The sequence below is a fragment of the Oncorhynchus masou genome, unplaced genomic scaffold (assembly GCF_036934945.1).
Source record: "Oncorhynchus masou masou isolate Uvic2021 unplaced genomic scaffold, UVic_Omas_1.1 unplaced_scaffold_594, whole genome shotgun sequence".
NCBI lineage: Eukaryota > Metazoa > Chordata > Actinopteri > Salmoniformes > Salmonidae > Oncorhynchus > Oncorhynchus masou.
This window is the reverse complement of record NW_027012364.1, coordinates 282256-308739: the sequence shown is the minus strand read 5'-3', so window position 1 is coordinate 308739 and position 26484 is coordinate 282256. Positions and strand designations below refer to the sequence as shown.

Sequence of the window (26484 nt, the reverse complement as noted above, 5' to 3'; positions counted from 1 at the left end):
CTTATTGTTTTGGGGTTCCATTTCACAGTTTAGACCAGCAGAACGTAGTTCTGAACAGAACCTTATTGTTTTGGGGTTCCATTTCACAGTTTAGACCAGCAGAACGTAGTTCTGAACAGAACCTTATTGTTTTGGGGTTCCATTTCACAGTTTAGACCAGCAGAACGTAGTTCTGAACAGAACCATCATTGTTTTGGGGTTCCATTTCACAGTTTAGACCAGCAGAACGTAGTTCTGAACAGAACCTTATTGTTTTGGGGTTCCATTTCACAGTTTAGACCAGCAGAACGTAGTTCTGAACAGAACCTTATTGTTTTGGGGTTCCATTTCACAGTTTAGACCAGCAGAACGTAGCTCTGAACAGAACCTTATTGTTTTGGGGTTCCATTTCACAGTTTAGACCAGCAGAACGTAGTTCTGAACAGAACCTTATTGTTTTGGGGTTCCATTTCACAGTTTAGACCAGCAGAACGTAGTTCTGAACAGAACCATATTGTTTTGGGGTTCCATTTCACAGTTTAGACCAGCAGAACGTAGTTCTGAACAGAACCTTATTGTTTTGGGGTTCCATTTCACAGTTTAGACCAGCAGAACGTAGTTCTGAACAGAACCATCATTGTTTTGGGGTTCCATTTCACAGTTTAGACCAGCAGAACGTAGTTCTGAACAGAACCTTATTGTTTTGGGGTTCCATTTCACAGTTTAGACCAGCAGAACGTAGTTCTGAACAGAACCTTATTGTTTTGGGGTTCCATTTCACAGTTTAGACCAGCAGAACGTAGTTCTGAACAGAACCTTATTGTTTTGGGGTTCCATTTCACAGTTTAGACCAGCAGAACGTAGTTCTGAACAGAACCTTATTGTTTTGGGGTTCCATTTCACAGTTTAGACCAGCAGAACGTAGTTCTGAACAGAACCTTATTGTTTTGGGGTTCCATTTCACAGTTTAGACCAGCAGAACGTAGTTCTGAACAGAACCTTATTGTTTTGGGGTTCCATTTCACAGTTTAGACCAGCAGAACGTAGTTCTGAACAGAACCATATTGTTTTGGGGTTCCATTTCACTGTTTAGACCAGCAGAATGTAGTTCTGAACAGAACCTTATTGTTTTGGGGTTCCATTTCACAGTTTAGACCAGCAGAACGTAGTTCTGAACAGAACCATATTGTTTTGGGGTTCCATTTCACAGTTTAGACCAGCAGAACGTAGTTCTGAACAGAACCTTATTGTTTTGGGGTTCCATTTCACTGTTTAGACCAGCAGAACGTAGTTCTGAACAGAACCATCATTGTTTTGGGGTTCCATTTCACAGTTTAGACCAGCAGAACGTAGTTCTGAACAGAACCATCATTGTTTTGGGGTTCCATTTCACAGTTTAGACCAGCAGAACGTAGTTCTGAACAGAACCATCATTGTTTTGGGGTTCCATTTCACAGTTTAGACCAGCAGAACGTAGTTCTGAACAGAACCATCATTGTTTTGGGGTTCCATTTCACAGTTTAGACCAGCAGAACCTTATTGTTTTGGGGTTCCATTTCACAGTTTAGACCAGCAGAACGTAGTTCTGAACAGAACCATCATTGTTTTGGGGTTCCATTTCACAGTTTAGACCAGCAGAACGTAGTTCTGAACAGAACCATCATTGTTTTGGGGTTCCGTTTCACAGTTTAGACCAGCAGAACGTAGTTCTGAACAGAACCTTATTGTTTTGGGGTTCCATTTCACAGTTTAGACCAGCAGAATGTAGTTCTGAACAGAACCTTATTGTTTTGGGGTTCCATTTCACAGTTTAGACCAGCAGAACTTAGTTCTGAACAGAACCTTATTGTTTTGGGGTTCCATTTCACAGTTTAGACCAGCAGAATGTAGTTCTGAACAGAACCTTATTGTTTTGGGGTTCCATTTCACAGTTTAGACCAGCAGAACGTAGTTCTGAACAGAACCTTATTGTTTTGGGGTTCCATTTCACAGTTTAGACCAGCAGAACGTAGTTCTGAACAGAACCTTATTGTTTTGGGGTTCCATTTCACAGTTTAGACCAGCAGAACGTAGTTCTGAACAGAACCATATTGTTAACTGCATATATCGTTCCTATTTGTATTTTATTTATCTCTACATTAAATGACTTCACCAATCAGTGCTGATAGAGCAGCTTGCTAAGGAGCGGACAAAGATATTTAAATGCATTTGGACTGTAAGGGCGCAAGTTGAGACTGACATTTAGCGTGTGGGGGAAAGAGTGAGAGGAGGCTGGTGGAGGAGGTGGTTTAGCGTGTGGGGGAAAGAGTGAGAGGAGGCTGGTGGAGGAGGCGGTTTAGCGTGTGGGGGAAAGAGTGAGAGGAGGCTGGCGGAGGAGGTGGTTTAGCGTGTGGGGGAAAGAGTGAGAGGAGGCTGGCGGAGGAGATGGTTTAGCGTGTGGGGGAAAGAGTGAGAGGAGGCTGGCGGAGGAGGTGTTTTAGTGTGTGGGGGAAAGAGTGAGAGGAGGCTGGCGGAGGAGGCGGTTTGCGTGTGGGAGAAAGAGTGAGAGGAGGCTGGCGGAGGAGGCAGTTTAGCGTGTAGGAGAAAGAGTGAGAGGAGGCTGGCGGAGGAGGCGGTTTGCGTGTAGGAGAAAGAGTGAGAGGAGGCTGGCGGAGGAGGCGGTTTGCGTGTGGGAGAAAGAGTGAGAGGAGGCTGGCGGAGGAGGCGGTTTGCGTGTGGGAGAAAGAGTGAGAGGAGGCTGGCGGAGGAGGCGGGGGCTTGAAGCGCTGGCCATCTTGTTATGTCACACTATTTATAAAAAAGCAATATATTCATATGGTTTTTTGAACACTATTTATTTGCAAACACAACTGGTAATAATCACTTGGTTATGAACGCAGCATAATGCCTATCAGATGCATACGAGGTTGTATTTTGCGGGATGTTTATGTAACAGACCGTCCCCTCGCCCCATACCCAGGCTCGAACCAGGGACCCTCTGCACAACAGTCACCCACGAAGCATCGTTACCCATCGCTCCACAAAAGCCGCGGCCCTTGCAGAGCAAGGTCTCAGAGCAAGTGACGTCACCGATTGAACCACTATATTTAGCGCGCACCACCACTAACTAAGCTAGCCGTTTCACATCCGTTACATTTAGCCCGCATTTTCCATACTTGACACACATGCGCTTCGCTTTTCAACTCGCTAAAAGCTAGCTTGTTGGAGTCTGTGTGTGTACTTCCATTTGTACCACCGCACAGTAAAGCAACGCACATGTTTAAAATATTGAATTCAGTACACACCACAGCCTAGTGCGGCATCCCCAACGTAGCTAAAGACGAATGCTGCGTTTGCTGACAATCATTATTTATTTATTTTTTACCAAGCAAGTCAGTTAAGAACAAATTGTTATTTTCAATGATGGCCTAGGAACAGTTGATTAACTGCCTGTTCAGGGGCAGAATGACAGCTCGGTGGTTTGAACTTCCGGTTACTAGTCCAACGCTCTAACCACTAGGCTACCCGGCCGCCACAATCATTGAACACATCAGCGCACGTTAAATCGAGTGCACCTGAAGTGAGCAGAACGGACCACCGCCTTTCTGATCTGTGTAACCAGAAAGCTCCCAATCTTAAACTTTTAACACGTCATTTAGCCCGATATTATATTTTAATATTTAACTATCCGGTAGTTCATTTACCTTTTGTTGCATGTCACTTTTACTTGCTCGACTTCATTAGGAATCAGCATAAAGCCTAAAACGGGGTGGGTATAATTTGTGGAACTTTCCAACAGGAATCTGTTCCCAAAAAACTTCGTAAATAACAAGGTTTCCAACAAACAACGCATTTTATTTATTTATTTAACCTTTATTTAACCAGGTAGGCAAGTTGAGAACAAGTTCTCATTTACAATTGCGACCTGGCCAAGATAAAGCAAAGCAGTTCGACACATACAACGACACAGAGTTACACATGGAGTAAAACAAACATACAGTCAATTGCGGCCGAATAAAATACCGGGTAGGGGGGGGGGGGCTATTTCATCAAGTGTTTAACTCCACCTCGTTTATTCCGAAAAATGTCTGTCCTCTCTCTGGTAGCCTATGGACAAACATTAAGAATAAACTACGTGGTGAGTTGATGCCTATACGGCAGCAAGGTTAATTGATCGTGCTACATTCCTACAGCGTTATTTGTTACGTTTTTGGAACATATTTCCTGTTGGAACGTTCCACAAGTTGTACCCACCCCCTAAAACGATCATTATTGAAAGTTGAAAATCAGTATTGTAATAATTGAACAATTCTGCGGATGTTTTACCACCTAAATCACCTTTCTCTTGAATAGTCTAACTTATCTAAAAAAAAAAAAAACATTTCTATATTAAATTGTAAAAGAACGCTACAAACCTTAGAAACATTTTTATTCGACTGATCGTGTCCACTTCTTCCTCGACTTCCGTATAAATGTACTTCCTGTTTCAACACAGTGGGCGGGTTCAGCAGGTATAGGTTTATAGTATATGTTTATAGTATATGTTTATATTTATGTCATGTAAAGGCTTAATACACGTAATGCAAGTGTTCAGCCCATAAATTCATATTCTATCTGGTAGGAATGTTTTTTTATTTTATTTCATGAATTCATTTAGTGATGTTTTGCAGTGCTACCAGGAGAGGGCAGTGTGACACAACAACCAGGTTAGACAGAAGGACTCTAGACGGTCTTATCTTTATCAGTGGTAATAACATGGTAGAATGTAACCAATAGTGATTTAGCAAATACAAAAAACAGACTAATTCTACATTTATAGCACGATGTACATCCATGAAAATATAAGTTTAAGGAAAGAGAAAAAGCATTTTAATACAAATGGTTTATTATTATACATTATTGATCCATCCCTGGGTAGGAGAGAGACGGGGGAGAGAGGGAGACGGGGGGGAGGGAGAGAGACGGGGAGAGAGAAACCGGGGGGAGAGAGGAGGGAGACGAGGGGAGAGAGACGGGGGGGGGGGGAGGAGGATGGGGAGGGGGAGAGAGGGAGACGGGGGGGGGGAGAGAGACGGGGGGGGGGGAGAGAGGGAGACGGGGGGAGAAAGGAGGGAGAGAGAGAGACTGGTGGGGTGGGGGAGACAGGGAGAAGGGAAAACAGAGGAAGGTGAAAGGCATATTCTACGTAGATTGGGGGAAGAGAAAGGGAGGATTGGGTGGAAGGCTTTGGGGCGTCCTGTCAGATCAGTTGAGGAGGGGGTGGAAGGCATTCAGGCATCCTGTCAGATCTGTTGAGGAGGGGGTGGAAGGCTTTGGGGCATCCTCAGGTGAATTGAGACAGAGGAGAGTTGGAGAGGAGACAACTGTCCTCAGACAGGTGAGAGGGAGGAGACAGACGGGTGTGTGTTTATTTGTGAGTGTTGACCAGCTCCTCCAGTTTGGCCTGATTGGACCCTGAGAACTCCTCCACCTGGAACACAACAACCAATCAAATCAGTTATTCAACCAATCAACAAATACATTTATCAATCAATCACCGAACCAATCAATGAATCAAATCAGTTATTTAACAAATCAATCAACCAACCAACCAACAAATAAATTAATCAATCACCTAACCAATCAATGAATCAAATTAGTTATTCAACAAATCCACCAATCAACAACTAAATGAATCAATCGCTTAACTAATCAATGAATCAAATCAGTTATTTAACAAATCTACCAACTAACAAATAAATTAATCAATCACCTAACCAATCAATGAATCAAATCAAACAACCAACAAATAAATGAATCAATCACCTAACCAATCAATGAATCAAATCAGTTATTCAACAAATCAACCAACCAACAAATAAATGAATCAATCACCTAACCAATCAATGAATCAAATCAGTTATTTAACAAATCAACCAACAAATAAATGAATCAATCACCTAACCAATCAATGAATCAAATCAAACAACCAACAAATAAATGAATCAACCAACGAATCAACCAATTGTATGTATAAGTAGAGTCGGCGATGCACGAAGTAAACAAGCAATATGGGGTCCGTTTCCACAACAAACGAAGAGATGTGAAGCGCGAGGAAACTTCTCTGCCGTTTCCTGCCCCGTTTCCTGCTCAACCTCATATCTCCCAGTCTCAGTTTACATAGAGCTTCTTACAGCAGAATGTGTCACAGAGTGGTTTACAATTAGGAACTGCTGACTGCCACTTTAAGACTGCCAGCAGACTCCTCCTACCTTCTAGTTAAAATTAGGAACTGTCTCTTTAAGACTACCAGCAGACTCCTCCTACCTTCTAGTTAAAATTAGGATCTGTCTCTTTAAGACTACCAGCAGACTCCTCCTACCTTCTTCTAGTTAAAATTAGGATCTGTCTCTTTAAGACTACCAGCAGACTCCTCCTACCTTCTTCTGGTTAAAATTAGGAACTGTCTCTTTAAGACTACCAGCAGACTCCTACCATCTAGTTAAAATTAGGATCTGTCTCTTTAAGACTACCAGCAGACTCCTCCTACCTTCTTCTAGTTAAAATTAGGATCTGTCTCTTTAAGACTACCAGCAGACTCCTCCTACCTTCTAGTTAAAATTAGGAACTGTCTCTTTAAGACTGCCAGCAGACTCCTCCTACCTTCTAGTTAAAATTAGGAACTGTCTCTTTAAGACTACCAGCAGACTCCTCCTACCTTCTAGTTAAAATTAGGAACTGTCTCTTTAAGACTACCAGCAGACTCCTCCTACCTTCTAGTTAAAATTAGGAACTGTCTCTTTAAGACTACCAGCAGACTCCTCCTACCTTCTAGTTAAAATTAGGATCTGTCTCTTTAAGACTGCCAGCAGACTCCTCCTACCTTCTAGTTAGATCCTAATTTTAACTAGAAGGTAGGAGAGTCTGCTAGCAGTCTTAAAGAGACATATCCTAATTTTGTCTCTTTAAGACTACCAGCAGACTCCTACCTTCTTCTGGTTAAAATTAGGAACTGTCCCTTTAAGACTACCAGCAGACTCCTCCTACCTTCTAGTTAAAATTAGGAACTGTCTCTTTAAGACTACCAGCAGACTCCTCCTACCTTCTAGTTAAAATTAGGAACTGTCTCTTTAAGACTACCAGCAGACTCCTCCTACCTTCTAGTTAAAATTAGGAACTGTCACTTTAAGACTACCAGCAGACTCCTCCTACCTTCTAGTTAAAATTAGGAACGGTCTCTTTAAGACTGCCAGCAGACTCCTACCTTCTTCTGGTTAAAATTAGGAACTCTCCCTTTAAGACTACCAGCAGACTCCTCCTACCTTCTAGTTAAAATTAGGAACTGTCTCTTTAAGACTACCAGCAGACTCCTCCTACCTTCTAGTTAAAATTAGGAACTGTCTCTTTAAGACTACCAGCAGACTCCTCCTACCTTCTAGTTAAAATTAGGAACTGTCTCTTTAAGACTGCCAGCAGACTCCTCCTACCTTCATCTAGTTAAAATTAGGAACTGTCTCTTTAAGACTACCAGCAGACTCCTCCTACCTTCTTCTAGTTAAAATTAGGAACTGTCTCTTTAAGACTACCAGCAGACTCCTCCTACCTTCTTCTGGTTCTTGTAGAAGTGGAATGTTGGCATACACTTGATGTCACAGAAACTGGCCACATCCTGGAGAGGGAGGGAGGAGGGGGAGACAGAGACAAGGACAGAGAGGGAGGAGGGGGAGACAGAGACAAGGACAGAGAGGGAGGAGGGGGAGACAGAGACAAGGACAGAGAGGGAGGAGGGGGAGACAGAGACAAGGACAGAGAGGGAGGCGGGGGAGACAAGGACAGAGAGGGGGGGAGGGGGAGACAGAGACAAGGACAGACAGGGAGGAGGTTGAGACAGAGACAAAGACAGACAGGGAGGAGGGGGAGACAGAGACAAGGACAGAGAGGGAGGAGGGGGAGACAGAGACAAGGACAGAGAGGGAGGCGGGGGAGACAAGGACAGAGAGGGGGGAGGGGGAGACAGAGACAAGGACAGACAGGGAGGAGGTTGAGACAGAGACAAAGACAGACAGGGAGGAAAGAGAGAAACAGAACAAGAGAGAGAGAGAGGGGGACAGAGAGATAGAAGGAGAGCGAGGGAGGAGAGAGATAGAAGGAGAGAGAGGGGGACAGAGAGATAGAAGGAGAGAGAGGGGGACAGAGAGATAGAAGGAGAGCGAGGGAGGAGAGAGATAGAAGGAGAGAGAGGGGGACAGAGAGATAGAAGGAGAGCGAGGGAGGAGAGAGATAGAAGGAGAGAGAGGGGGACAGAGAGATAGAAGGAGAGCGAGGGAGGAGAGAGAGATAGAAGGAGAGAGAGGGGGACAGAGAGATAGAAGGAGAGAGAGGGGGACAGAGAGATAGAAGGAGAGCGAGGGAGGAGAGAGAGAGAGAGATAGAAGGAGAGAGAGGGGGACAGAGAGATAGAAGGAGAGAGAGGGGGACAGAGAGATAGAAGGAGAGCGAGTGAGGAGAGAGAAAGAGAAGGGCCAGAGGACCAAGAGCAACAGAGAAAAAGAGAGGGAAAGGACAGAGAATGACAAGTTAGTTACATCAGACCATCAGATCTGTTGATACTGTTGCTGTATGGATAAAGGCTGTGATTAAGGGCAGATGGCTGATCCCAGATCTGTTAATATTGTTGCTGTTTGGATAAAGGCTGTGGTTAAGGGCAGATGGCTGATCCCAGATCTGTTGATACTGTATGGATAAAGGCTGTGGTTAAGGGCAGATGGCTGATCCCAGATCTGTTGATACTGTTGCTGTATGGATAAAGGCTGTGATTAAGGGCAGATGGCTGATCCCAGATCTGTTAATATTGTTGCTGTATGGATAAAGGCTGTGGTTAAGGGCAGATGGCTGATCCCAGATCTGTTAATATTGTTGCTGTATGGATAAAGGCTGTGGTTAAGGGCAGATGGCTGATCCCAGATCTGTTAATATTGTTGCTGTATGGATAAAGGCTGTGGTTAAGGGCAGATGGCTGATCCCAGATCTGTTAATACCATATGGATAAAGGCTGTGATTAAGGGCAGATGGCTGATCCCAGATCTGTTGATACTGTTGCTGTATGGATAAAGGCTGTGGTTAAGGGCAGATGGCTGATCCCAGATCTGTTAATATTGTTGCTGTATGGATAAAGGCTGTGGTTAAGGACAGATGGCTGATCCCAGATCTGTTGATATTGTTGCTGTATGGATAAAGGCTGTGGTTAAGGGCAGATGGCTGATCCCAGATCTGTTAATACCCTTTGCTGTATGGATAAAGGCTGTGATTAAGGGCAGATGGCTGATCCCAGATCTGTTAATATTGTTGCTGTATGGATAAAGGCTGTGGTTAAGGGCAGATGGCTGATCCCAGATCTGTTGATACTGTTGCTGTATGGATAAAGGCTGTGGTTAAGGGCAGATGGCTGATCCCAGATCTGTTGATATTGTTGCTGTATGGATAAAGGCTGTGGTTAAGGGCAGATGGCTGATCCCAGATCTGTTAATACCCTTTGCTGTATGGATAAAGGCTGTGGTTAAGGGCAGATGGCTGATCCCAGATCTGTTAATACTGTTGCTGTATGGATAAAGGCTGTGATTAAGGGCAGATGGCTGATCCCAGATCTGTTAATATTGTTGCTGTATGGATAAAGGCTGTGATTAAGGGCAGATGGCTGATCCCAGATCTGTTAATATTGTTGCTGTATGGATAAAGGCTGTGGTTAAGGGCAGATGGCTGATCCCAGATCTGTTGATACTGTATGGATAAAGGCTGTGATTAAGGGCAGATGGCTGATCCCAGATCTGTTGATATTGTTGCTGTATGGATAAAGGCTGTGGTTAAGGGCAGATGGCTGATCCCAGATCTGTTGATACTGTATGGATAAAGGCTGTGATTAAGGGCAGATGGCTGATCCCAGATCTGTTAATACCCTTTGCTGTATGGATAAAGGCTGTGGTTAAGGGCAGATGGCTGATCCCAGATCTGTTGATACTGTTGCTGTATGGATAAAGGCTGTGATTAAGGGCAGATGGCTGATCCCAGATCTGTTGATACTGTTGCTGTATGGATAAAGGCTGTGGTTAAGGGCAGATGGCTGATCCCAGATCTGTTGATACTGTTGCTGTATGGATAAAGGCTGTGGTTAAGGGCAGATGGCTGATCCCAGATCTGTTAATATTGTTGCTGTATGGATAAAGGCTGTGGTTAAGGGCAGATGGCTGATCCCAGATCTGTTGATATTGTTGCTGTATGGATAAAGGCTGTGGTTAAGGGCAGATGGCTGATCCCAGATCTGTTGATATTGTTGCTGTATGGATAAAGGCTGTGGTTAAGGGCAGATGGCTGATCCCAGATCTGTTGATATTGTTGCTGTATGGATAAAGGCTGTGGTTAAGGGCAGATGGCTGATCCCAGATCTGTTGATATTGTTGCTGTATGGATAAAGGCTGTGGTTAAGGGCAGATGGCTGATCCCAGATCTGTTGCTCACCGGTGCGTCGTCCACGTCAACCTTCAGGAAGACCACACTCTGATAATTCTCAGACAGACCCTGGAGACAGAGAGAGAGAGAGAGAGAGAGAGAGAGACAGCGAGAGAGAGAGAGACAGCGAGAGAGAGAGAGACAGGGAGAGAGAGAGACAGGGAGAGAGAGAGACAGGGAGAGAGAGAGACAGGGAGAGAGAGAGACAGGGAGAGAGAGAGACAGGGAGAGAGAGAGACAGGGAGAGAGAGAGACAGGGAGAGAGAGAGACAGAGAGAGAGATACAGAGAGAGAGAGAGAGAGAGATACAGAGCGAGAGAGAGACAGAGAGAGAGAGAGAGAGAGAGAGAGAGACAGAGCGAGAGAGAGAGCGAGACAGCGAGACAGAGAGAGAGAGAGAGAGCGAGAGAGAGAGAGCGAGAGAGACAGCGAGAGAGACAGGGAGAGAGAGAAGAGGGAAATTAAGTCAGATAATTTTAACTCCACATCCCGTTCCAAAACAGACCAACACCCCAACACCCAGTAGAAAGTGCAGTAAGTATCTCCTATTTAAATACAAGGTGCATTAGAAGGTCACCTTGAAGAAAGGAGCGATGCTCTGACAGGGGCCACACCACGTGGCTGTGAAGTCCACCACCACCAGCTTATCTCCTGCCTCCTCCAGGGCCTTGTCGAAGCCCTCCTGGGAAACACACACACACACACACACACACACACACACACACACACACACACACACACACACACACACACACACACACACACACACACACACACACACACACACACACGTCAAAACACACCATAACTAGTATTGTCCTTTATTGTCATCAGATCTCTGAAAGTGTGTCGGAGTGTGTTTGTGTATCACTGTTATAGAGGGTCTGTTATAGAGGGTCTGTTATAGAGGGTCTGTTATAGAGGGTCTGTTATAGAGGGTCTGTTATAGAGGGTCTGTTATAGAGGGTCTGTTATAGAGGGTCTGTTATAGAGGGTCTGTTATAGAGGGTCTGTTATAGAGGGTCTACTGGTTCTGTTATAGAGGGTCTACTGGTTCTGTTATAGAGGGTCTGTTATAGAGGGTCTGTTATAGAGGGTCTGTTATAGAGGGTCTGTTATAGAGGGTCTACTGGTTCTGTTATAGAGGGTCTGTTATAGAGGGTCTGTTATAGAGGGTCTGTTATAGAGGGTCTGTTATAGAGGGTCTACTGGTTCTGTTATAGAGGGTCTGTTATAGAGGGTCTGTTATAGAGGGTCTGTTATAGAGGGTCTGTTATAGAGGGTCTACTGGGTCTGTTATAGAGGGTCTGTTATAGAGGGTCTGTTATAGAGGGTCTGTTATAGAGGGTCTACTGGTTCTGTTATAGAGGGTCTGTTATAGAGGGTCCACTGGTTCTGTTATAGAGGGTCTACTGGTCTGTTATAGAGGGTCTACTGGTTCTGTTATAGAGGGTCTACTGGTTCTGTTATAGAGGTTCTGTTATAGAGGGTCTGTTATAGTGGGTCTGTTATAGAGGGTCCACTGGTTCTGTTATAGAGGGTCTACTGGTTCTGTTATAGAGGGTCTACTGGTTCTGTTATAGAGGGTCTGTTATAGAGGGTCTGTTATAGAGGGTCTGTTATAGAGGGTCTACTGGGTCTGTTATAGAGGGTCTGTTATAGAGGGTCTGTTATAGAGGGTCTGTTATAGAGGGTCTGTTATAGAGGGTCTGATATAGAGGGTCTACTGGTTCTGTTATAGAGGGTCTGTTATAGAGGGTCTGTTATAGAGGGTCTGTTATAGAGGGTCTGTTATAGAGGGTCTACTGGTTCTGTTATAGAGGGTCTGTTATAGAGGGTCTGTTATAGAGGGTCTGTTATAGAGGGTCTGTTATAGAGGGTCTACTGGTTCTGTTATAGAGGGTCTGTTATAGAGGGTCTGTTATAGAGGGTCTGTTATAGAGGGTCTGTTATAGAGGGTCTGTTATAGAGGGTCTACTGGTTCTGTTATAGAGGGTCTGTTATAGAGGGTCTGTTATAGAGGGTCTGTTATAGAGGGTCTGTTATAGAGGGTCTACTGGTTCTGTTATAGAGGGTCTGTTATAGAGGGTCCACTGGGTCTGTTATAGAGGGTCCACTGGGTCTGTTATAGAGGGTCTACTGGTTCTTATACTAGGTAGAGGAGAGAGTCAACACGTTAACGGTCATGTCTCTGGTTCTTATACTAGGTAGAGGAGAGAGTCAACACGTTAACGGTCATGTCTCTGGTTCTTATACTAGGTAGAGTCAACACGTTAACAGTCATGTCTCTGGTTCTTATACTAGGTAGAGGAGAGAGTCAACACGTTAACGGTCATGTCTCTGGTTCTTATACTAGGTAGAGGAGAGAGTCAACACGTTAACGGTCATGTCTCTGGTTCTTATACTAGGTAGAGGAGAGAGTCAACACGTTAACGGTCATGTCTCTGGTTCTTATACTAGGTAGAGGAGAGAGTCAACACGTTAACGGTCATGTCTCTGGTTCTTATACTAGGTAGAGGAGAGAGTCAACACGTTAACGGTCATGTCTCTGGTTCTTATACTAGGTAGAGGAGAGAGTCAACACGTTAACGGTCATGTCTCTGGTTCTTATACTAGGTAGAGGAGAGAGTCAACACGTTAACGGTCATGTCCCTGGTTCTTATACTAGGTAGAGGAGAGAGTCAACACGTTAACGGTCATGTCTCTGGTTCTTATACTAGGTAGAGGAGAGCGTCAACACGTTAACAGTCATGTCTCTGGTTCTTATACTAGGTAGAGGAGAGAGTCAACACGTTAACGGTCATGTCTCTGGTTCTTATACTAGGTAGAGGAGAGAGTCAACACGTTAACGGTCATGTCTCTGGTTCTTATACTAGGTAGAGGAGAGAGTCAACACGTTAACGGTCATGTCTCTGGTTCTTATACTAGGTAGAGGAGAGAGTCAACACGTTAACGGTCATGTCTCTGGTTCTTATACTAGGTAGAGGAGAGAGTCAACACGTTAACGGTCATGTCTCTGGTTCTTATACTAGGTAGAGGAGAGAGTCAACACGTTAACGGTCATGTCTCTGGTTCTTATACTAGGTAGAGGAGAGAGTCAACACGTTAACGGTCATGTCTCTGGTTCTTATACTAGGTAGAGGAGAGAGTCAACACGTTAACGGTCATGTCTCTGGTTCTTATACTAGGTAGAGGAGAGAGTCAACACGTTAACGGTCATGTCTCTGGTTCTTATACTAGGTAGAGGAGAGAGTCAACACGTTAACGGTCATGTCTCTGGTTCTTATACTAGGTAGAGGATTTTTATTTCATGTAAACCTTTATTTAAACTAGGAAGGTCAGTTAAAGAACAAATTCTTATTTACAATGACGGCCTCGGAACAGTGCCAAACCCGGACGACGCTGGGCCAATTGCGCGCCACCCTAGGGGACTACCAATCACAGCCGTGATGAGATGCGGGCCTGGATGTGTGATATTAAAGACCAATGTGAAGCGAGGCAGAGTGACGGAAACCAACAGATTGATCGGTACGAACGAAGGACACAAGGAAGTGAAAGCCTGTCAGTGAAAGCTGAGGTTGTTGGGTTTTTGCCTCAACAGAAAGGATACCTTAGCTTTCAATGTTCAAGAGAATTTGTCCCATAATGCACTGCAGCGTTTTAAATGCCAAAGAATGGGACATGTCGCTGCTCAGTGGAAAGGAAAAGAACGTGCCAAGTGTGGAGGAACACGTGGTTACAGGGAATGAGGAAGCATGGGAAGGTTAAGTGCTGTAACTGTGGGGGGAGAACACAATGCAGTATTTGGTGTATGCCAGGTACAGAGAGAGGATAGAGGGACTCAGAGAGGATCAGAGAGGATAGAGGGACTCAGAGAGGATAGAGGGGCTCGAGGGACTCAGAGAGGATAGAGGGACTCAGAGAGGATAAGAGGGACTCAGAGAGGATAAGAGGGACTCAGAGAGGATAAGAGGGACTCAGAGAGGATAAGAGGGACTCAGAGAGGATAGAGGGACTCAGAGAGGATAAGAGGGACTCAGAGAGGATAAGAGGGACTCAGAGAGGATAAGAGGGACTCAGAGAGGATAGAGGGACTCAGAGAGGATAGAGGGACTCAGAGAGGATAGAGGGACTCAGAGAGGATAGAGGGACTCAGAGAGGATAGAGGGACTCAGAGAGGCTCAGAGAGGATAGAGGGACTCAGAGAGGATAAGAGGGACTCAGAGAGGATAGAGGGACTCAGAGAGGATAGAGGGACTCAGAGAGGATAGAGGGACTCAGAGAGGCTCAGAGAGGATAGAGGAACTCAGAGAGGATAGAGGGGCTCAGAGAGGATAGAGGGACTCAGAGAGGATAGAGGGACTCAGAGAGGATAGAGGGACTCAGAGAGGATAGAGGGACTCAGAGAGGATAGAGGGACTCAGAGAGGATAGAGGGACTCAGAGAGGATAGAGGGACTCAGAGAGGATAGAGGGACTCAGAGAGGATAGAGGGACTCAGAGAGGATAGAGGGACTCAGAGAGGATAGAGGGACTCAGAGAGGATAGAGGGACTCAGAGAGGATAGAGGGACTCAGAGAGGATAGAGGGACTCAGAGAGGATAGAGGGACTCAGAGAGGATAGAGGGACTCAGAGAGGATAGAGGGACTCAGAGAGGATAGAGGGACTCAGAGAGGATAGAGGGTCTCAGAGAGGCTCAGAGAGGATAGAGGGTCTCAGAGAGGCTCAGAGAGGATAGAGGGACTCAGAGAGGATAGAGGGACTCAGAGAGGATAGAGGGACTCAGAGAGGATAATAGGGACTCAGAGAGGATAATAGGGACTCAGAGAGGATAAGAGGGACTCAGAGAGGATAAGAGGGACTCAGAGAGGATAAGAGGGACTCAGAGAGGATAAGAGGGACTCAGAGAGGATAAGAGGGACTCAGAGAGGATAAGAGGGACTCAGAGAGGATAAGAGGGACTCAGAGAGGATAAGAGGGACTCAGAGAGGATAAGAGGGACTCAGAGAGGATAGAGGGACTCAGAGAGGATAGAGGGACTCAGAGAGGATAGAGGGACTCAGAGAGGATAGAGGGACTCAGAGAGGATAGAGGGACTCAGAGAGCATAGAGGGACTCAGAGAGGATAGAGGGACTCAGAGAGGATAGAGGGACTCAGAGAGGATAGAGGGACTCAGAGAGGATAGAGGGACTCAGAGAGGATAGAGGGACTCAGAGAGGATAGAGGGACTCAGAGAGGATAGAGGGACTCAGAGAGGATAGAGGGACTCAGAGAGGATAAGAGGGACTCAGAGAGGATAAGAGGGACTCAGAGAGGATAAGAGGGACTCAGAGAGGATAAGAGGGACTCAGAGAGGATAAGAGGGACTCAGAGAGGATAAGAGGGACTCAGAGAGGATAAGAGGGACTCAGAGAGGATAAGAGGGACTCAGAGAGGATAAGAGGGACACAGAGAGGATAAGAGGGACTCAGAGAGGATAATTTTAAATTTGGTAGCAGTGTGTAAGAGGGAGGTTCCTATGTGGTAGCAGTGTGTAGGAGGGAGGTTCCTATGTGGTAGCAGTGTGTAGGGAGGTTCCTATGTGGTAGCAGTGTGTAGGGAGGTTCCTATGTGGTAGCAGTGTATAGGAGGGAGGTTCCTATGGGGTAGCAAAATGTAGGAGGGAGGTTCCTATGTGGTAGCAGTGTGTAGGAGGGAGGTTCCTATGTGGCAGCAGTGTGTAGGAGGGAGGTTCCTATGTGGCAGCAGTGTGTAGGAGGGAGGTTCCTAGAGGTTCCTATGTGGTAGCAGTGTATAGGAGGAAGGTTCCTATGTGGTAGCAGTGTGTAAGAGGGAGGTTCCTATGTGGTAGCAGTGTATAGGAGGAAGGTTCCTATGTAGCAGCAGTGTGTTGGAGGGAGGTTCCTATGTGGTAGCAATGTGTAGGAGGGAGGTTCCTATGTGGTAGCAGTGTGTAAGAGGGAGGTTCCTATGTGGTAGCAATGTGTAGGAGGGAGGTTCCTATGTGGTAGCAGTGTGTAGGAGGGAGGTTCCTATGTGGTAGCAATGTGTAGGAGGGAGGTTCCTATGTGGTAGCAGTGTGTAGGAGGGAGGTTCCTATGTGGTAGCAGTGTATAAGAGGGAGGTTCCTATGTGGTAGCAGTGTGTAAGAGGGAGGTTCCTATGTGGTAGTAGTGTGTAGGAGGGAGGTTCCTATGTGGTAGCAGTGTGTAGGAGGGAGGTTCCTATGTGGTAGCAGTGTGTAGGAGGGAGGTTCCTATGTGGTAGCAGTGTGTAGGAGGGAGGTTCCTATGTGGTAGCAGTGTGTAAGAGGGAGGTTCCTATGTGGTAGCAGTGTGTAGGAGGGAGGTTCCTATGTGGTAGCAGTGTGTAAGAGGGAGGTTCCTATGTGGTAGTATTGTGTAGGAGGGAGGTTCCTATGTGGTAGCAGTGTGTAGGAGGGAGGTTCCTATGTGGTAGCAATGTGTAGGAGGGAGGTTCCTATGTGGTAGCAGTGTGTAAGAGGGAGGTTCCTAGAGGTTCCTATGTGGTGGCAGTGTGTAGGAGGGAGGTTCCTGGGTGTGAGAAGTTTGTAGGAGGGAGGTTCCTATGTGGTAGCAGTGTGTAAGAGGGAGGTTCCTAGAGGTTCCTATGTGGTGGCAGTGTGTAGGAGGGAGGTTCCTAGGTGTGAGAAGTCTGCAGAAGGGCATGAGACGAAGGGAATGTGTAGCATTGGGGAAAGTAGTGGTATGTGTTAATTGTAGGGGGCCCATGGAGCTGGGGATCAGAGACGTCCCGTGTGTGAGAGAGAGACAGGTTGAGGTTTCCAGGGTCAGAGACGTCCCGTGTGAGAGAGAGAGACAGGTTGAGGTTTCCAGGGTCAGAGACGTCCCGTGTGAGAGAGAGAGAGACAGGTTGAGGTTTCCAGGATCAGAGACGTCCCGTGTGAGAGAGAGAGAGACAGGTTGAGGTTTAATAATAATAATAATAATATATCCCATTTAGCAGACGCTTTTGTCCAAAGCGACTTACAAGTCGGCTGGGGCCACTACTTTTACATATGGGTGGCCCCAGTGGGAATCGAACCCACGACGCTTGGCGTTGCAAGCGCCATGCTCTACCGACTGAGCCACACAGGTTTCCAGGATCAGAGACGTCCCGTGTGAGAGAGAGAGAGACAGGTTGAGGTTTCCAGGATCAGAGACGTCCCGTGTGAGAGAGAGAGACAGGTTGAGGTTTCCAGGATCAGAGACGTCCCGTGTGAGAGAGACAGATTGAGGTTTCCAGGATCAGAGACGTCCCGTGTGAGAGAGAGAGAGACAGATTGAGGTTTCCAGGATCAGAGACGTCCCGTGTGAGAGAGAGACAGGTTGAGGTTTTCAGGGTCAGAGACGTCCCGTGTGTGAGAGAGAGAGACAGGTTGAGGTTTCCAGGATCAGAGACGTCCCGTGTGAGAGAGAGAGAGAGAGACAGGTTGATGTTTCCAGGATCAGAGACGTCCCGTGTGAGAGAGAGAGAGAGACAGGTTGAGGTTTCCAGGGTCAGAGACGTCCCGTGTGAGAGAGAGAGACAGGTTGAGGTTTCCAGGATCAGAGACGTCCCGTGTGAGAGAGAGAGAGACAGGTTGAGGTTTCCAGGATCAGAGACGTCCCGTGTGTGAGAGAGAGACAGGTAGAGGTTTCCAGGATCAGAGACGTCCCGTGTGTGTGAGAGAGAGAGACAGGTTGAGGTTTCCAGGGTCAGAGACGTCCCGTGTGAGAGAGAGAGACAGGTTGAGGTTTCCAGGATCAGAGACGTCCCGTGTGAGAGAGAGACAGGTAGAGGTTTCCAGGATCAGAGACGTCCCGTGTGTGTGAGAGAGAGACAGGTAGAGGTTTCCAGGGTCAGAGACGTCCCGTGTGAGAGAGAGAGAGACAGGTTGAGGTTTCCAGGATCAGAGACGTCCCGTGTGAGAGAGAGAGAGACAGGTTGATGTTTCCAGGATCAGAGACGTCCCACGTGAGAGAGAGAGAGACAGGTTGAGGTTTCCAGGATCAGAGACGTCCCGTGTGAGAGAGAGACAGGTTGAGGTTTCCAGGATCAGAGACGTCCCGTGTGAGAGAGAGAGAGACAGGTTGAGGTTTCCAGGGTCAGAGACGTCCCGTGTGAGAGAGAGAGAGACAGGTTGAGGTTTCCAGGATCAGAGACGTCCCGTGTGAGAGAGAGAGACAGGTTGAGGTTTCCAGGGTCAGAGACGTCCCGTGTGAGAGAGAGAGACAGGTTGAGGTTTCCAGGATCAGAGACGTCCCGTGTGTGAGAGAGAGAGACAGGTAGAGGTTTCCAGGATCAGAGACGTCCCGTGTGTGAGAGAGAGAGACAGGTAGAGGTTTCCAGGATCAGAGACGTCCCGTGTGAGAGAGACAGATTGAGGTTTCCAGGATCAGAGACGTCCCGTGTGAGAGAGAGAGAGACAGATTGAGGTTTCCAGGATCAGAGACGTCCCGTGTGAGAGAGAGAGACAGGTTGAGGTTTTCAGGGTCAGAGACGTCCCGTGTGTGAGAGAGAGAGACAGGTTGAGGTTTCCAGGATCAGAGACGTCCCGTGTGAGAGAGAGACAGGTAGAGGTTTCCAGGATCAGAGACGTCCCGTGTGAGAGAGAGAGACAGGTAGAGGTTTCCAGGATCAGAGACGTCCCGTGTGAGAGAGAGACAGGTAGAGGTTTCCAGGATCAGAGACGTCCCGTGTGAGAGAAAGACAGGTAGAGGTTTCCAGGATCAGAGACGTCCCGTGTGAGAGAGAGAGACAGGTAGAGGTTTCCAGGATCAGAGACGTCCCGTGTGAGAGAGAGACAGGTAGAGGTTTCCAGGATCAGAGACGTCCCGTGTGAGAGAGAGAGACAGGTAGAGGTTTCCAGGATCAGAGACGTCCCGTGTGAGAGAGAGAGAGAGAGACAGGTTGATGTTTCCAGGATCAGAGACGTCCCGTGTGAGAGAGAGACAGGTAGAGGTTTCCAGGATCAGAGACGTCCCGTGTGAGAGAGAGACAGGTAGAGGTTTCCAGGATCAGAGACGTCCCGTGTGAGAGAGAGAGACAGGTAGAGGTTTCCAGGGTCAGAGACGTCCCGTGTGAGAGAGAGAGAGACAGGTAGAGGTTTCCAGGATCAGAGACGTCCCGTGTGAGAGAGAGAGACAGGTAGAGGTTTCCAGGATCAGAGACGTCCCGTGTGTGAGAGAGAGAGAGACAGGTAGAGGTTTCCAGGATCAGAGACGTCCCGTGTGTGAGAGAGAGAGACAGGTTGAGGTTTCCAGGATCAGAGACGTCCCGTGTGTGAGAGAGAGACAGGTAGAGGTTTCCAGGATCAGAGACGTCCCGTGTGAGAGAGAGAGACAGGTTGAGGTTTCCAGGATCAGAGACGTCCCGTGTGAGAGAGAGAGAGAGACAGGTTGAGGTTTCCAGGATCAGAGACGTCCCGTGAGAGAGAGAGAGAGACAGGTTGAGGTTTCCAGGGTCAGAGTAGAGCAGAAGTTGTCATATGTTGAGGCAGTGAAGAAAGTAGAGGAAGATGGGTCAAGAGGGAGGGACTGAGAGGAGGGGTGTGAGAAGTAGATTCGTACCAGTACAGAGGGAGGGACTGAGAGGAGTGGTGTGAGAAGTAGATTCGTACCAGTACAGAGGGAGGGACTGAGAGGAGTGGTGTGAGAAGTAGATTCGTACCAGTACAGAGGGAGATGATTCTGAGAGGAGTGGTGTGAGAAGTAGATTCGTACCAGTACAGAGGGAGGGACTGAGAGGAGTGGTGTGAGAAGTAGATTCGTACCAGTACAGAGGGAGGGACTGAGAGGAGTGGTGTGAGAAGTAGATTCGTACCAGTACAGAGGGAGGGACTGAGAGGAGTGGTGTGAGAAGTAGATTCGTACCAGTACAGAGGGAGGGACTGAGAGGAGTGGTGTGAGAAGTAGATTCGTACCAGTACAGAGGGAGGGACTGAGAGGAGTGGTGTGAGAAGTAGATTCGTACCAGTACAGAGGGAGGGACTGAGAGGAGTGGTGTGAGAAGTAGATTCGTACCAGTACAGAGGGAGGGACTGAGAGGAGTGGTGTGAGAAGTAGATTCGTACCAGTACAGAGGGAGGGACTGAGAGGAGTGGTGTGAGAAGTAGATTCGTACCAGTACAGAGGGAGGGACTGAGAGGAGTGGTGTGAGAAGTAGATTCGTACCAGTACAGAGGGAGGGACTGAGAGGAGTGGTGTGAGAAGTAGATTCGTACCAGTACAGAGGGAGGGACTGAGAGGAGTGGTGTGAGAAGTAGATTCGTACCAGTACAGAGGGAGGGACTGAGAGGAGTGGTGTGAGAAGTAGATTCGTACCAGTACAGAGGGAGGGACTGAGAGGAGTGGTGTGAGAAGTAGATTCGTACCAGTACAGAGGGAGGGACTGAGAGGAGTGGTGTGAGAAGTAGATTCGTACCAGTACAGAGGGAGGGACTGAGAGGAGTGGTGTGAGAAGTAGATTCGTACCAGTACAGAGGGAGGGACTGAGAGGAGTGGTGTGAGAAGTAGATTCGTACCAGTACAGAGGGAGATGATTCTGAGAGGAGTGGTGTGAGAAGTAGATTCGTACCAGTACAGAGGGAGGGACTGAGAGGAGTGGTGTGAGAAGTAGATTCGTACCAGTACAGAGGGAGATGATTCTGAGAGGAGTGGTGTGAGAAGTAGATTCGTACCAGTACAGAGGGAGGGACTGAGAGGAGTGGTGTGAGAAGTAGATTCGTACCAGTACAGAGGGAGGGACTGAGAGGAGTGGTGTGAGAAGTAGATTCGTACCAGTACAGAGGGAGGGACTGAGAGGAGTGGTGTGAGAAGTAGATTCGTACCAGTACAGAGGGAGATGATTCTGAGAGGAGTGGTGTGAGAAGTAGATTCGTACCAGTACAGAGGGAGGGACTGAGAGGAGTGGTGTGAGAAGTAGATTCGTACCAGTACAGAGGGAGGGACTGAGAGGAGGGGTGTGAGAAGTAGATTCGTACCAGTACAGAGGGAGATGATTCTGAGAGGAGTGGTGTGAGAAGTAGATTCGTACCAGTACAGAGGGAGGGACTGAGAGGAGTGGTGTGAGAAGTAGATTCGTACCAGTACAGAGGGAGGGACTGAGAGGAGTGGTGTGAGAAGTAGATTCGTACCAGTACAGAGGGAGGGACTGAGAGGAGTGGTGTGAGAAGTAGATTCGTACCAGTACAGAGGGAGGGACTGAGAGGAGTGGTGTGAGAAGTAGATTCGTACCAGTACAGAGGGAGGGACTGAGAGGAGTGGTGTGAGAAGTAGATTCGTACCAGTACAGAGGGAGGGACTGAGAGGAGTGGTGTGAGAAGTAGATTCGTACCAGTACAGAGGGAGGGACTGAGAGGAGGGGTGTGAGAAGTAGGTTCGTACCAGTACAGAGGGAGGGACTGAGAGGAGTGGTGTGAGAAGTAGATTCGTACCAGTACAGAGGGAGGGACTGAGAGGAGTGGTGTGAGAAGTAGATTCGTACCAGTACAGAGGGAGGGACTGAGAGGAGTGGTGTGAGAAGTAGATTCGTACCAGTACAGAGGGAGATGATTCTGAGAGGAGTGGTGTGAGAAGTAGATTCGTACCAGTACAGAGGGAGGGACTGAGAGGAGGGGTGTGAGAAGTAGATTCGTACCAGTACAGAGGGAGGGACTGAGAGGAGTGGTGTGAGAAGTAGATTCGTACCAGTACAGAGGGAGATGATTCTGAGAGGAGTGGTGTGAGAAGTAGATTCGTACCAGTACAGAGGGAGGGACTGAGAGGAGTGGTGTGAGAAGTAGATTCGTACCAGTACAGAGGGAGGGACTGAGAGGAGTGGTGTGAGAAGTAGATTCGTACCAGTACAGAGGGAGGGACTGAGAGGAGTGGTGTGAGAAGTAGATTCGTACCAGTACAGAGGGAGGGACTGAGAGGAGTGGTGTGAGAAGTAGATTCGTACCAGTACAGAGGGAGGGACTGAGAGGAGTGGTGTGAGAAGTAGATTCGTACCAGTACAGAGGGAGATGATTCTGAGAGGAGTGGTGTGAGAAGTAGATTCGTACCAGTACAGAGGGAGGGACTGAGAGGAGTGGTGTGAGAAGTAGATTCGTACCAGTACAGAGGGAGGGACTGAGAGGAGGGGTGTGAGAAGTAGATTCGTACCAGTACAGAGGGAGGGACTGAGAGGAGTGGTGTGAGAAGTAGATTCGTACCAGTACAGAGGGAGGGACTGAGAGGAGTGGTGTGAGAAGTAGATTCGTACCAGTACAGAGGGAGGGACTGAGAGGAGTGGTGTGAGAAGTAGATTCGTACCAGTACAGAGGGATAAACCAACAAGCGATATGTATATGTTTCAGTTAGATTGGACTTTTATAATTTATACTTATTTTACACCATAATTTGCAAATAAATTCATTAAAAAATCCTACAATGTGATTTTCTGGATGTTTTTTCTTCTCGTTTTGTCTGTCATAGGTGAAGTGGACCTATGATGAAAATTACAGGCCTCTCTCATCTTTTTAAGTGGGAGAACTTGCACAATTGGTGGCTGACTAAATACTTTTTGCCCCACTGTATATATATAGCTATAGATAGATAGATAGATAGAATGATAGATAGATAGATAGATAGATAGATAGATAGATAGATAGATAGATAGATAGATAGATAGATAGATAGATAGATAGATAGATAGATAGATAGATAGATAGATAGATAGATAGATAGATAGATCCTGAGTCCTGTGTGGCTCAGTCGGTAGAGCATGGCGCTTGCAACGCCAAGCGTCGTGGGTTCGATTCCCGCTGGGGCCACCCATATGTAAAAGTAGTGGCCCCAGCCGACTTGTAAGTCGCTTTGGACAAAAGCGTCTGCTAAATGGGATATATATATTTTTTTTTTTATATAGATAGATAGATAGATATTTATAGCTCTATCTATCTATATCTATATATATATAAGATGTTCTGGTGGCAGCTGCAGAGAGGTATTCGTGGTGGTGTCCTGTCTTTTCAGGCTGTTGGCCTGACGTACGACGAGATGGATTTAAATAGTGGAGTAGGGTGGGGGGTTGAGTGTAGAGTTAGATGGTGGGGTATTTGTTGATTTATTTTCTTAAAGCAAATTATAAGGGAGGTATACCGTATATACCAGTCTCGTAGGTGGCGGTAACAAAACATTTATTGAATACCAAACGCGACCTTAAACCTCATCGAAGAAGGTCGGGACAGAGAAAATAATGAATGAGCAGACCGAAAGACGGGGATAAATGTCAGATCGGATAAATCTTTACTTTTAGTTCCGTCTTTTGACGACAGGGTCTGCTGGCTAAAATACTCATCATTGGCACATGATTCTTGATCTGCGGTGGCCCACGATTTGAGCCACGTGTGACGGGGCATAATTACCTCTTGCTAGCAGGGTGAGAGAGTTAGATAACGTCATCTGTCTAATGTACAGAGTGACAATAAGATGGAGACATATGCTAAACTGTGTCGCTAGCTGGCTTTGCATAAGCTGTGCCCGACAACAACAAAAACACTACAAAATGCAGCTAAAAAATGGCTAACGAGCATGTTAGCCACCTCTGGCTCAAAGTTTAACTTGCTGTAGTGCAACTATAGTTAAAAAATATTTAGCTAAATCGCACCAACCATGCATTGTATATAATTAGCTGTTGTTGCCTCAACGATTAAACATTTTTACAACCTCCCGGCATGTAATATAGTACAGACAAGCTAGGGTTCAAAGCACCATGTGAATCACTGTGCACTATTCCCGTGTAATATAGTATAGACAAGCTAGGGTTCAAAGCACCATGTGAATCACTGTGCACTAGTCCCGTGTAATATAGTATAGACTAGCTAGGGTTCAAAGCACCATGTGAATCACTGTGCACTAGTCCCGTGTAATATAGTATAGACTAGCTAGGGTTCAAAGCACCATGTGAATCACTGTGCACTAGTCCCGTGTAATATAGTATAGACTAGCTAGGGTTCAAAGCACCATGTGAATCACTGTGCACTAGTCCCGTGTAATATAGTATAGACTAGCTAGGGTTCAAAGCACCATGTGAATCACTGTGCACTAGTCCCGTGTAATATAGTATAGACTAGCTAGGGTTCAAAGCACCATGTGAATCACTGTGCACTAGTCCCGTTTAATATAGTATAGACTAGCTAGGGTTCAAAGCACCATGTGAATCACTGTGCACTAGTCCCGTTTAATATAGTATAGACTAGCTAGGGTTCAAAGCACCATGTGAATCACTGTGCACTAGTCCCGTGTAATATAGTATAATATAGTATAGACTAGCTAGGGTTCAAAGCACCATGTGAATCACTGTGCACTAGTCCCGTGTAATATAGTATAGACTAGCTAGGGTTCAAAGCACCATGTGAATCACTGTGCACTAGTCCCGTGTAATATAGTATAGACTAGCTAGGGTTCAAAGCACCATGTGAATCACTGTGCACTAGTCCCGTGTAATATAGTATAGACTAGCTAGGGTTCAAAGCACCATGTGAATCACTGTGCACTAGTCCCGTGTAATATAGTATAGACTAGCTAGGGTTCAAAGCACCATGTGAATCACTGTGCACTAGTCCCGTGTAATATAGTATAGACTAGCTAGGGTTCAAAGCACCATGTGAATCACTGTGCACTAGTCCCGTGTAATATAGTATAGACTAGCTAGGGTTCAAAGCACCATGTGAATCACTGTGCACTAGTCCCGTGTAATATAGTATAGACTAGCTAGGGTTCAAAGCACCATGTGAATTACTGTGCACTATTCCCGTTCAAGGCCCACGCGCGTCTGCATAAAACCGGAGAAAGACGACTCGTTGTGAATGTCATACCAGCCATGTCGTTCTAGCTATCTGTTCTTATACAAATAAAAACAAAAACAAAAAAAAATTGTTAGCTGTATACATGTATACAAAAGCGATGTATTAAATAATTATCGTGTTTTTTAATAGTTTCGATTAGAGTTGTATTTTTATTTTATCTTATTAAAATGGTGAGATCTCAACATGGCGAATGTGCTTTAGGTGAATCCACTGCTGATTCTGTCAGGACCATAACGTTAACCAGTTATCTCAACACCAAAAAAAAATTGAAATACATTTGAATTCAAATGTAAAATTTGTGCATCTGTCACGTCGCTAACTAAAGTAACTAGCGAACGTGAACTAGTTTTTTTATTATTGAAAACCAAAACATGGTAAATCGATCACGCGGGAGGTTTGCAACAACGTGCCTGCCTATCCTGACCATTTTCAACAAGTCTTGATTCTCGCCTAATATAACTACTTACAGTACACTTTAGCTAAAAGCTATATGGGCAAATATCCCCTTCCAGAAACGGCATCTCACCTTATCTTCGATTATAATGATCATGTTGATAGTTTAGAGACGGTGACAGTCCTTCCTGCCGGTATATTTCCTCCCTGGTTGTCTGTTTCTCGAGTAGCGGCACTGTGGACCACGCAAGCTGAACCGGACAGCTCGTTATGCAGGGGCGGGTTATGCAAATGCTATTTCAGAACAATCCTGCCCCCCTCTCTACGCTATTTTGTTTCCGCCACATTCACGGTGTGTTGTCGAAAACAGACTGTTGTATTCATTCTCGACAATAACTGTTACTCCGTTAAATTAGCCTGCAGTTGCACAGCAGTCCGACGACCGCAAGGTTACACCTGCTCTTCAGAAACACGCAGTAACGTGAGGAGTAAGTTAGAAGTCAAGTAAAACCCCTGGACAGGACGCCAGTTTAGTAAACGCCAGTTTATCACAGTGTTCCATTCTAGTTCATCAAGACAGTGGTATACTGACAGCCCCATGTAGTGTTGTGTTCCATTCTAGTTCATCAAGACAGTGGTATACTGTCAGCCCCATGTAGTGTAGTGTTCCATTCTAGTTCATCAAGACAGTGGTATACTGTCAGCCCCATGTAGTGTAGTGTTCCATTCTAGTTCATCAAGACAGTGGTGTACTGTCAGCCCCATGTAGTGTTCCATTCTAGTTCATCAAGACAGTGGTACACTGACAGCCCCATGT

General features: G+C 46.4%; 1 protein-coding gene across 1 annotated transcript; it reads right to left on the bottom strand.

Annotated features, from left to right (window-relative positions):
* Positions 1–5026: 5026 nt before the first annotated feature.
* On the bottom strand, positions 5027–25953 carry LOC135536309 (thioredoxin-like). Its single transcript, XM_064962662.1, has 5 exons — positions 25801–25953; positions 11018–11122; positions 10450–10509; positions 7541–7606; positions 5027–5428 (listed from the first exon to the last, which is right to left on the bottom strand). The coding sequence occupies exons 1-5, from the start codon at positions 25822–25824 to the stop codon at positions 5366–5368; spliced, it is 318 nt and encodes a 105-aa protein (XP_064818734.1). The 5' UTR covers positions 25825–25953; the 3' UTR covers positions 5027–5365.
* Positions 25954–26484: the final 531 nt, after the last annotated feature.